Source organism: Belonocnema kinseyi, chromosome 3 (assembly GCF_010883055.1).
Source record: "Belonocnema kinseyi isolate 2016_QV_RU_SX_M_011 chromosome 3, B_treatae_v1, whole genome shotgun sequence".
Taxonomy (NCBI): domain Eukaryota; kingdom Metazoa; phylum Arthropoda; class Insecta; order Hymenoptera; family Cynipidae; genus Belonocnema; species Belonocnema kinseyi.
The window spans coordinates 12,045,188-12,057,974 of NC_046659.1; the positions used below are offsets into that span (position 1 = coordinate 12,045,188).

The 12,787-nt window shown below is 31.7% G+C and overlaps 1 protein-coding gene across 3 annotated transcripts in view; it reads right to left on the reverse strand.

The window, feature by feature from the left end:
* The window catches only part of LOC117168711 (ras GTPase-activating-like protein IQGAP1), a 343,802-nt gene that overhangs the window by 118,389 nt on the left and 212,626 nt on the right, over positions 1 to 12,787 (reverse strand). For all 3 annotated transcript variants that reach the window (XM_033354418.1, XM_033354419.1, XM_033354417.1), the window contains 6 exons: positions 7,050 to 7,193; positions 6,648 to 6,959; positions 6,377 to 6,541; positions 6,164 to 6,277; positions 5,760 to 6,094; positions 5,435 to 5,659 (listed from right to left, as the gene is read on the reverse strand). In XM_033354418.1, coding sequence (XP_033210309.1) covers positions 5,435 to 5,659; positions 5,760 to 6,094; positions 6,164 to 6,277; positions 6,377 to 6,541; positions 6,648 to 6,959; positions 7,050 to 7,193 — 1,295 coding nt within the window. The remainder of the gene's footprint in view (positions 1 to 5,434; positions 5,660 to 5,759; positions 6,095 to 6,163; positions 6,278 to 6,376; positions 6,542 to 6,647; positions 6,960 to 7,049; positions 7,194 to 12,787) is intronic.

Below are 12,787 nucleotides of genomic sequence, written 5' to 3' on the forward strand. Positions count from 1 at the left end.
GCGATTTCGCTGGAAGCGGGTGCAATTTTTCAGATTAGCACCCGCTCCCGGCGAAATCCTGCGGTTGTCCTTATGACAAATTTTTAATTATATATATTCCAATTGGAAACGAGTCAGGAGGCTCTCACTGTTTACTTTTCTATCCCCCCGACATCAGTCCAGGGCCATTTGAAAGCAACCCCCGAGACTTGGCTGAAAGCGAGAGTTTGGTGTAATTTATTTAAATAATAATATAATAAGAGACAACTCCAAGTACTTTTTTATTATGATTTATTAAAAAAAGTATAGATATGATAATACTGTATTATAATATCTATATTTTTTGAATGCATTAAAAGTAAAAAAACATACATTATTGTTGCCGCATATTTCTTAAAAATAGTGAAGTCATACTTACTGAAGAATTATAAATAATCTGATTTATTTATACTATATTTTCACACAATCTAAATTACCCTAAAAATAAATAATGCTCGCTTTAAGAAACGTATTCTCTCAGAAAAATAATTGGCGTACGCGTTCTAGTTTAAAGGTAAATAATTAACGATGTAACTAGTACATATTTTAACTGTTAAGGTCAAGTACCGAAAAAATATAGTCTCCAGAATGCCTTCTTCGAATATTCTCTAGAGTCGGGGGAATGAGGAATTATCCACAGCAGAGAATAATGCAAAAATAGTTGTCAAAATGAGATTTTACCCTTACGACAACCATTTGCAATTCTATTCTGCGATATTTCGCGTTTGCAGATTCTCGCTGACCATTTCCACCCCTAGAAAGGAGAATGATAATAAAAAAAAACCATCCATACAGTTGAGTTCAACACCTACAATAAGCAATGTAGGCATTCTTATATATTTTGCTTTAATCCACGTAATATGTACTTTATTTTTTTAATTTGTTAAGTTATCTCTGTTCTTTCTCGTTATATTAGATTTTAAACCCCAGAAAAATGCAATATGACCTATGGTGCGGCATTTCGGGCGTATCCCCTCTTGATCGCCAGAGGTTCAATTATATCCTTCCAAGAATAAACAATTTTTTGTACTAATATTTCAGCAATAAATCACTGATGCGGGCCCATAATCGAGACCGAAACGTCTGATTCATTAATAAATTGATTTGAATTTGTTGTGACCCTAAAGCCAATTTCGCCATCAACATGCAGATATTATAAAAAAATTAATATCGCTTGAAATAATAGAAACTGCCTAGTATTTCTTTTCGCATTTCTCTCTAGAAAAATGTAGAATAATGAGCAAAAAACTTTTTCTTTGAAGAGAACAAAGTACAATTTGTTTTAAAACAATTGGTAATTTTTTAAACAAATCAAAAGCGTTTAGCCGTTCACGAGAAAAATGCTGATCATGCTGTAAAATTAAATTTTCATTGATGACAACTTTTGCAACAAAATTTGATTTTCGACCAAAACCTTTACGAGTATAACGGCTGATATAGAATTAATTTTACAGAAAAAAAACGAATTTCAATTTATGGTGATCTACTTGGGATAAGCTGACCTAAATTAAAAATTCTAACTTGAATGAAAAAAAATGCAGCAGAAGATGCCAAGCAATGCGAATTTTGACTATACTAGATCAATACTACAATGCTATATATTTCGCTTTTTTGGCGAAACTTTTTCTGCCTGCCTGTTATTTTTATTGCGTGTTTCATCAGTATGTACCTTTCGATTTTCATTTTCATTAACTGCACAATTATTACTAAATTAGAAAGATAATTTGTCGCAACACTTACTATGTATTTTTACCAGAGTTTATACTATAATTCCGAATATGATGTTTTATTTAAATCCATTATTAAATAAAATAATTGCATGCAAAACAATTAGATGCGCTTTCAGCGCGCGTATGAGGTTCTAGTAGGTAAAGTACTACGAACATTTAATTTCCACCGTATTTAACGCAGACCGGAGGCCGACAGTCTGACTTTGATATAGCCCATGAAATCGAAGATAAATTTCCTTTGACCGTTTGAAAATTCATACTTAACTTCAAAGGAGAATATTAAAATAAATTTTTTTTTTTTTAGCTAAATGAACATGTTGAAATCTGGAATTTATCTCTGCCAAATTTAGAAAACTGTTCCTAAACAGTTGAAAAAATAAGTTGGCGTAAATCCTACACTTTAAAACTAAATCAAGATTATAATCATACAAAATATTTACTCGTACAATAATTATTTTTGTGAGCCAAATGTCTGAGATTCGTCGTTAATGTTAATTTTTTATAATTCCACGGTATACCTCATTGAATCTGAATCTCGTACTATTGGCTCTTAAATATTAATATTAAAGTAGTAAATGTTCTAAATGAATAATCGGCAATCACGCGATATTAATTTTCATTCTTGATTCTATGATTTTTCCAAATTTTTAGGGACAATTTTCTAGATTTGGCAAAGAGTTGAACTCAAGAATTCAACATTTTATTTTAGCTAAAAAGAACTTTCAACTTTGAAACTAAATATTTTTTGACTTGTTCATAATGTATGAAATCGTTCTTAATTAATGAATTAATAACTTTAGTGCTTCTCTGGGTTAGGATCATGTAACACGCGGAAATATGTTAAATTTGCGGCAAGTCACATTTGAGACACTAAACATTTTTGTCTAGTAATTAAGATCGCTATTTTAGGATAAAATATGAAAAGAAATTATCCAAAGTATTCATAATGTGGGCTTACATGGTTAATTTTATATTGAAGAAGATTTTAGCATAGTCTATGACAATATCAAATAACACCTGTTTCAAATGCATACCCATCACAAATACATTTCTTAATATCCTGGCTTTATATTCTCAAACTCTCTAGGGTTAGAATTAATTTAAATAATATATATGTTCAGGCAGATTTGCAATGTTTTTTTTCTCAAAAGTCTCATTATCTAAAATTACCAACTTTTTGGTAATCACCCATGAAGTATGAAATACCAATAAATAAATATTTTTAGACTGTTTTTCTTTAAAGATCTTTTTTTTTTTGCAATGCAGAGAATAGAATTATACGTCTCGACTTTGGATAGCAAGCCGGCCTTCGATTGGTATAGAATACTCATTAGGGTGATCCTTATTTACTCTCGGGGGATTTTTTAAAAATTTCTTTGGTCTCACGCCCCCTATTTTTTGTAACGACCAAAAAAAGGATCTCCTACCAAATTTGAGCAAAATCGCTTAATATTAACATGTGGCCCAAAACACTCAAAGTTTCTCATGTAATTAACACGGAGAAAAGTACCATAAAATTTAAAATGCTGTTAATTTTGTTTATATTTCATCGAAATCATTTGGCTCTGTAGAATTATGATCTTTACGCTGTGCTGAAAAAATATAGGCAGATATAGGCAGATTTATTTATTAGAAAGCACATGGTGACAATTCAAATTCAAAGTATTGAAAAAATCAAGATGGCCGCCCAAATTTTTTTTTTCAAACTGATTTCTTTGTTTCTCAGTGACAACTTTTCAGGTGTCAATTAAAATGCTACATTATTATAAAAAAAAAAACATTTCGTAATGTATGAATGTCAAAATTTTGAAAAATTGAAAAGCACTTGCTTGAAAAGTTCGTAAAGCTGCAATATACAGGAATTTTTTTTCTTGATGGAATTTCAGAACTTTTCATCGAATAGTCAGAAATGTTGATTTTTTTGTGATTTTTTTCAAGCAAGTGGTTTTGAGAATCAACAAATCCTTTCCGAAATTGTATTTCATATTTTGTTTACATTTGTAAAAATTATGGAACTTTTTGAAAATAGTAATGTGGCGCCATTTTCACTTTAGTAAAAATTTTGAGATGTCCTTCCAACCATACATTTTGAGACAACACAATTGATTTTTCTTTAAAATTTGAAGATTGTTGGACGAAAAGCATGCGAAATACGAGTTTTTGAGTATTTTGTAAGGTGCCATTTTGAATTTTTCAAAATTTTGACTGTAATGTATTACGAAATATGTTTGTTTAGAATATTGTAGCCTTTTAATTAACAACTGAAAAGTTTTCACAGTGAAACAAAGAAATAATGAGTTTGAAAAACAATAATTTGGGCGACCATATTTAATTTTTTCAAAATTTTGAATTTGAATTGTCATAATTTGCTTTCTAATAAATAAATCTGACTTTTGTACGAATTTAAAATGATTTTTTTATTGATCATGTAGGTGCATTTTTTTTAACATAGTCTAAAGATGATGATTGTACAGAGCCAAAGGATTCTGATGTAATACAAAAAAATTAATTGCAATTGAAATTATACGGTACATTTCCCCAAGTTAATTGCATGACAAACTTTGAGTACTTTGAGCCACACGTTAATTCTAACCGATTTCGTTCAAATTTGGTGGAGATAATCTTTTTGAACATTAGAAAAGAATAGGAGTATGAGATCAAGAAGAATCCAAAATCGAAAAATAAGCACCACCCTAATACTCATAAAACATAAGTCGCGCACTAGAAATTTAATGTTGATGGTTCTTGAACCATTCATTTAAAAAAAGTTCATTAAAGAAAAATTCTTTGTAATTTTCTGAAGAACTTCTCCACAGGAAGTCTGTATTTGCACAAACTTTACTCGATAGGCGACGCGCTCAAAGATTATGTGGAACGAGTTATACAATAGACTAAAAAATAATTGGTAATTTGAAATAATACGGTAAGTGTCCCAATTACTGAGATGTCGTGGTTTAACCTCACATTAATTCCATTTTTCAACTATTTTTTATTGAAATAATATGGTTCTTCTATCTGACCTTCAATATTAATGTATTTCCTGTATTAAAAATATTGCAAGTACGAGAACCTAACTTAACGTATTAAAAATGTAAGAAATTGAAAAAAGAACACATTGTACCTATTACTACGGTTGAAAAAATATCATGTACGCATCACTGCGAACTGAGGTACCAATTAGTGCGGATTTAAATTTTATTTATCTACGAGCATATAAATCATAAATGAACAATTTTAGGTTAAATACCTCTCAAAAAATAACTTTCTTATTTAAAAAAATGCATTTCTTGATCAGTCATATTGTTTAAAGTATAATTTAGCCACAAGAGAAATATGATTTTAAAAGTGAAAGAAGCTAATTTAAAATGGAAGAAATTGAAATAAAACCAAATTTTAAATCCTATTTAACGTCCCATAATGAAGTTAATTTATATAATTCTTGAAAATAAGACCAAGAATCTTAACGGTTCGGTACTCACACAGCACCCATATCAAGATAAGAAAAGGTGAATATATTAACATTATTATATTACAATATTGATACAATATTAATTGTAATGTAATAATATATTAACACTAAAAAGAAATAAAAATGTAAAATTTCAATTTTTTCTGGTCAGTGCTATGATGCGCCGTACTATGTTAAATGAAATAAGTGAGACTTTAACTAATTTTATAATACTCACAAAGTTTCTCCAGTATCCATTTCCAATTGGTTTCGCCAGCACTTGTAAATATCAACTGGATTAGTTTCAATATTAATAGTCTTATCGGAAAGAATCTTTTGAATACTAGGACCCAGAATTTGACGCAAAGCTCTCTGTCCGTTTAATTGTCTGGCATAATTAACTGCCATTTTGAGAACAAGAGGATTTCCTGTAACTACCTCGCAAGGCTTGTCAAATTTACATCTGAAATAATAGTAATAAATATGGAATTACTGCAAGTGAACTTATACAAAATTGAAGGCAAAGATTTTTTAACAGGAAGAAAATATTCTTTGTAAATTACCTGATTTCCTCTTGAAGAGCAGTTCCCAAAAGTTTCAATAACAAATATTCTTCTCTGATGTTGGTTCCAAAATTGAATAGTGTTAAGATTACGTTTTGCAGAAATTTGTTCGACTTGCTTTGTGGTAATAAAAACAATAGTTTTGATACATAAATGGGGTTCGTCTGTAGTGCATAAAATAGATGTTGATAACCCTCAAGCATTCTACGTCCTTCTTTTGTAAGAGATTTCAGTCCTTTGTGGGTTGTTATATAAGAAGAGGAATCCTTGTATAATCTGCTAGTATTCTTTGTTTTTGTCAAAAATTCCAAGTTCTTTCCATGCGCTACAACGTCCTACATTTCACGTTAAATGTGTGAGCAGATATCAATATCAGAAAAAGCGTATTATTGATAAGTATTTACCTGTAGAGTAATTCTGTTTTGAATTAAAAGACCAATTTTTATATCCATATTGTCCAACAGATGTGACAGGTTTTGATTGTGTCGAATTAACAATACCACTTCATTTTTCAATTGCTAGAACGTAAAAAATATTGGCGCACATTTTTAACTTCATTAGTCCAAATAATTGTTTCAAAATTTTAATTTCTTAAATATAACCGTCAAACGACTAACTTGTAATTGAAGATCTTTATCGTAATCCTCGTTATTAAAATTCAGAATTGCGGAGAAGCGTTTTACTACCGACAATGGTGGCTTGTCCAAACGCAAGAGAGAATGAAAAGCTTTTCTGGCTGCTTTACCGCGCCAGAGAGCTTGGATCTTTATCACTTTATTTTCCTGAAAGATTCAAAGATAGGTTTGAAATTTTTTTAACGGACGTATGTGGAGGATCACGTAACAAATACACAATTTAAAAAAAATACCATTGATCAACAAAACGTACTTGTTCTTTGTACCACTCCAGTACAGATTCATATTTGCCTTTAACTCTTAAAAATTGATATGACTCCTGTGCCCTCTGCTTCCCTCTCTCTTTAAGAAGTTTTGTGTAATATTTACGAATTAAGACGCTTCTCCACCAAATTTGTATTTGCTTCACCTTTTTAATATTATCGTAATAATGTGCAAATCGGTCAGAAATTCTTTTACGAAATAGATAACCTCGAATATGAGCTTGAAATTTAAGAACCAAATGAATGATCCTCTTATCTGGTTGACTTTGAAGTAACTCATTTGTCACTTTTTTTAGTATACTCTAAAAAAGAACAATAGTATTTTATTCGTATATACCAAATTTTCATTTATTTGTAAATATTTCAGCAACAATACTTTTTTAGCACTTTACCCGAATGTCGTCAAAGGTGATGTAACGAGATTCCGTTATTTTTTTCGGGTAATCCCAAGTATAGCAAAACTTTTCCAAGTCTAGATGAGACTCATTTCCTGCAGGCGTAATGTAGATCACGTAAGGGCACGCATAATTTTCTTTCTGTAGTCAGCGAAGCAGAAAAGAGTAAGTAATCGCAATAAATGTCAAAGGCATTTCTTTTATACCAGCAACACTTCAAACATGACTATTCATTAAGGAGCTTTTTTAAAGCTTCACTTTTTTATTTGATTTGGTACACCCAGAAGTTATTTCTTTGGTAAGAAAATCTACGGGCCCACATAACAAGATTCCATCCTCAAGAGACCAAATGAAAAGATAATAAAAATTTAAGGGCGCTATCGCTACCTATACAATTTATATGGTATCCTGAAGCTTTGAGAGTTTGCCATGCTAGGCAGCACCTTTTCATCTGGTCTCTCTGAGATAGAACCTTCTTATATAAAAAAATGGAAAAAGAATAAAAGATAATACAAAAAAAAAACTGGTCACAATAATTTCTTTACTCTAAAAAACTTCAAAACAGCTCATAAAAGATATCTTGGGCCATATGATAATATTTGTGGCAGTATTATTTATAACAATGTTTTGTTGATGCAATTTTATTATTTAACAATATTACTAAGGTTATTAACCAAGTAAATAATCATAAGTTGAGAGTTACAAAATATATCTTTCATTATTATATTGTTACGTCCCGCGACTGGTAATAAACCAGAAATATGATTGCAGTATGTAAAATATATCAGGTCTTAAACTTTTCATGCGTGGAACCGTTTTAGCAAATTAAATTTACCAGTACAGAGACCCGAAGGCTATGCTAGAAATGCGAAAAAAGTCCCTTCACTCAGCACATGCCGAAACTTGCAATTAGAAAGGTGTAAGTAATAAACGCATAGTACCAGCCATGATGAAAAATCAACCAAATTACTGCATTACCCGTTACTTAGCGAAAGGATGTTCCCCATGTCGTCTGAGCCAGCTCATATATCACAACTGCTTCTATATAATCTGGGGTCCCAACGAGGGACCAGTCGATCAGTTTTATCAATATAAAATTTGTATCAGTTCAATGCTCAAGCCAGCTCAGACTCTTAGTCCAGTTCTGCCTTCGCCATAATTTGAAAACACCATAATAAAATCTCTGACTCCGGTACTACAAAATAATATCTAGTTCCAATGTTTGACGGAAGTAACATCGTCTGAACACATTATATGAAAGTTTACTTTGAAGAAAAGGCAATGTTGCGGGCATCACCCACTCAAGAAAATTTGGCTCGCTTATTAAGAGGAAAATTATCGGCTGATGCGCGAGAATGTATTTATGGAGCCACCTAAGTGACTATTAAAAAATAAGTCGAAAAATTAAAAAGGATATATGCCCCCGCTACAACCGTTTACCAATTACAAAAGGCGTCAGGGAGTTATTATTGGTGAAAAAATGAAAATATGCCCACCAATGCTTCACGAATAAAAGAAGTTGCCGACAAAATCGAAGACGCCCACAAATTAGGTAACAATGGACAAATTAAAAAAAAGACGCAATCCAATCATTTTTTCAGGGCTTCGGCGTAGAATTTGGTTAGAATTTGTTTAGAATGCAACAAAGTATGCAGCCACGTCACCAGTACCAATGACCCCGTACAAACGCGAGAACACAATGTTTTAAATGGTCGTACCAACTCAGGAGGGATATCCTTACCTGCTGACAAGGAAGCTCACCGGCGCGAAGACGATACATGTTGAGGTTACATGAACGGTGGGTCAATATGTACCAGGAATATGCACATGCAACGTCTCATTATTTAAGAGATCAGGTATCCTTTTTACGCCGAAAGGTATATGAAGCTCTTTATCAGAAAGAAGAAGTGTAAGCTGTTGATCCACAAGCATCACTGGACGCAAAAAATAAGAGCTCTCTCAACAGTCAAAGAGCGCCTTGATCGGTGGGTACAATGATAATAAAAATTCCACCTTTTCTGCTCCTCCTTCCCATCTATTCTATAAAGCGCCCTGTGTCGTCGAAAATCCAAACAGTCGTGAAGAGATTCAAGTGTTCTGAAAGCAAGTTCATGTAGATACTTATAAGATGAATAAAAACATTTCATCTATATCACTCCTTCGTAAGTTTTGCCAAAGGCAACGATTGCGACAACCAGACAAGAACTATCCATCAATTACTGCTTAAAAAGTGAAGAAAGTTATTATTAAAACTAAGAAATTTTTAGCACCAGGGCCAGATTACATCAACAACTTTGGTGAAAGAACTTTACTTCTACGAAGCAACATCTGGCTCCAATGTTTACTACTTGCTTAAACGAGAGCAACCCATCCCGCAGTACTTAGTGGAAGAACGCACGGTACTGATCCCTAAGACCGGGGATGTGTCAAGTCTAAAGAACTAGAGGCCCACAGCTTGTTTAAACATCAGCTACAAGCTATTTACAGGCATACTCATAGAGAGAGCAATAACATCTATCGAGTAAGTACGGAGTGCAATAGTGGAACAACGTAGATGCAAGAGAGAGCTGGAAGGTTGCAGGTAGAACTTGTTAATAGACAGGTTTATTTGCTAGGACTTGATTAGGTATCCACGCAATCTGCCCATGGTTTGGATAAGCTACCGTAAGTAATTCCATAACACGAACCATAAACTGATTATCAAGCTCCTTGAGTACTTGAAGGTGCATCTAAGAATAATGACATCTGAAAAAAGACAGGTGACCACCAGCTATGTCTCCTATAAGAGGGGGGTCTTCCAAGAAGACTCTCTGTTCAATACTGTTTAGCATCTCCTGTTGCCTCTATCTATTTTTCTCCGAGGCAATAGTTCTGTATACCTATGAAATTTGCTGAATAAAAGAGCAAATAAGGTCAAATACTTTCTTTATGGATGAGTCTCTACATGCAGGGCACTTTTGTGTCTCGGAACTTCAAGTAACTATACTAAGTAGTTTTTGATTTTAAAACTTGGCTAACTTCTTCATTTGGCACAACACAACACCTCCGTAAGAAAAAATCGAGTCACATTATCGTCTGTCTTAGCAAAATGCTCGCAAATACTCGAAAAATGTCTTTCTGGGATGTCTCCACATAGGCGACGTCAAGTTTAGAGACGTGGACTTAATACAAAGTGAATTATCTATGAACTTATAATTGATAGTTTAAAATTTTTACTCAAAAACTCTAAAATTCATAAGAAATATTTTAATGTATCTGATAAATTACTAGAGAAAATTTAATTATACACGTTTCTCCCTAAATGTTTTCTATGGTTACAATAAGCGAATCTTCCATCCCTTTGATCAAATTTTGATCATTTTTAAATCTTAGCTTCTCATAATATCTAGAACAAAAGCCACACTACTCATTCGTCAAAACTTCATAACAAAAAATTAAGAACTTTCTTGCAAAGTGAAAAAATGTAACAGAAAATGTGGCGTATTTTTATTAGTATCGGATACCGTATCTGATAAGAACTTGCATATTTCATTATAAATGTCAATGAACAGATAACAATTTCATGTAGCACATTTGTCATAAATAAGTTTTTTGGATAGAGATTTATTGCTTGCTTTTGTTTTCGAAGCGGTGCAAGTAATTTAGTACGGTTTTCTGATACCGTAACATTGCATACCATAACCTGCGTTTCGCTGTCAGGGACGACACGGAGCTAATCGAAGCCCTTTTCAAAATAATTTCATTAAAAATCGACGTATATCGAGATTCCAATTAGGATTAAAATTTAGAACAATAATTTTGAAACTAAAAAAAAAAAAATATTTTAAATTTGAAGAAGAAAAAACATTAAATTTTAGAAAAAATTTCAATTTTTTAAAGAAAACTATTCTTCTCTGCCATGTTACGTCTACTCTGTTAATATTCTACAGTATTGTTTTATTTCACATACAATTAGAGAAAATCACCCGGAACATCAAAAATTGAAAACGTTTGTATGTGCTACAGATCCTACAAGTGAAAAATAAGCATCAATATTTATAGAAACCCTATGCACCCAACTATTATGAAAAAAAAAAACAATTTAAAACATTTCTATAAAAAAGTTGCCCTTGTCAAAAATTCCTTGTCTGCGTGTGCCTGCGTCCACCTACACAAAGAAAGACTAGGAACTACATTATCGCGTGACGATCAGGATGTTTAACTCATAAGTGAAATAGTATACAACACCTTGGTAATAGAGAGATACTTATAAGTATATATTGGAATACCGCAAGCAGAAGCTCGAGATGTGCGTGTTGTGAAAATGGACCTTCAAAAAAGTATCGCCAAATTCTCAGGAGAATTTGGGTCTACGAATTATCCGCGAAGCACAATAGTCCAGACGCCATAACCATTCCCTTCAGACCTAATATCTCGCCAAAATATTTTGAATGATTCGTATGCAGAATGCTCACCTGATTCAAAATCTGTATGGTACGTTCCATGGTATGTTCCATTAAACGTATTTCGATTTTTTTTTCTTCACTTCAATAGATTATTTTAGGAAGAATAAAAAATGTCGGGCCATATTTATCCTCCGACGAATATTTATTGCACAGAAGCAAATAATAGGCGAACAATTGGGAAAAATGCTATCTGAAATATCTTTAAAAATAACATCTAAAATAGAAATAATTGTTTAAGTTATGAAAATAACAGCTAAAATACACACTTTTTATGATAACACTATTTCTCTACAGTTGATAATTTCTTAGCAAAATGTAGTTTTATTGGATGAAATTCTGCGGTGTGATAATAAATAGTCATTTTTATTAAATTAAATTCATGTTAGATACAATATTTTCAATTTCCATACAAAATGTCTACGTTTAGAAATTGAAAACATAGTGAAAAAGATTCAAAAATTAGGTCAGTTTTCAAATTACTTACAGTATCGTTTCTCAAGAGTTATATCTGATGGCTCTTTAAACATGTTTTTGGATTCAGAAGATTTAAGTCTTCGTAATCTAAAATACTCAAAACGTGATGAGTGTATAAGAAAATTTGACTTATTAAAAAACAGGTCTTTAGTTTCTAATACAGAGATTACTAATTTCAGATTAAACAAATGTTTTAAGAATTTATCAACAGTTGAAATCACAGCTGATGTTGCTGAAGTTTTAGCATTAGGAAACAATTTTGGAGTTCCTTTGAATGTTAATAGAATTTCTATCAATAGTTTAGTTGCTAATATTGAAAATTCTATCAAAAATATTAAAGAAGAAGATTTAAAATTTAATATTCGAAAAACTGTTACTCAAATAGTTTCAAATCACAGTAATAATAATAAATTTAAAATTTTAGAAAAATCTGTTCAATTAGTGAAAATTTCAAAAAAAAATCATAAAGATTTAATTTTTGTGAAGGCTGATAAAAATAACTTAACAGTTGCAGCTAATAGAGACGGTTATAATATTACAGTTGAAAACATCCTTAAGAATGATATTTTATACAAGAATATTAAGACTAGTATGGTTCCAACTATTGGAAATAAATTTAATGACATAGCTACTAGATGGGAAAATAAAAGATTAATTAACGACCAATGTGCATACCATTTAAAAACTCATAATAGTGTTATAGCAAAAGCTCAGGCTCTCCCTAAAGTTCACAAACCCAATTTAAGTTGGAGACTAATTGTTTCTACTGTTGGCTCCCCAGCTTATAAATTATCAAAGTATATTTCAAATATTTTA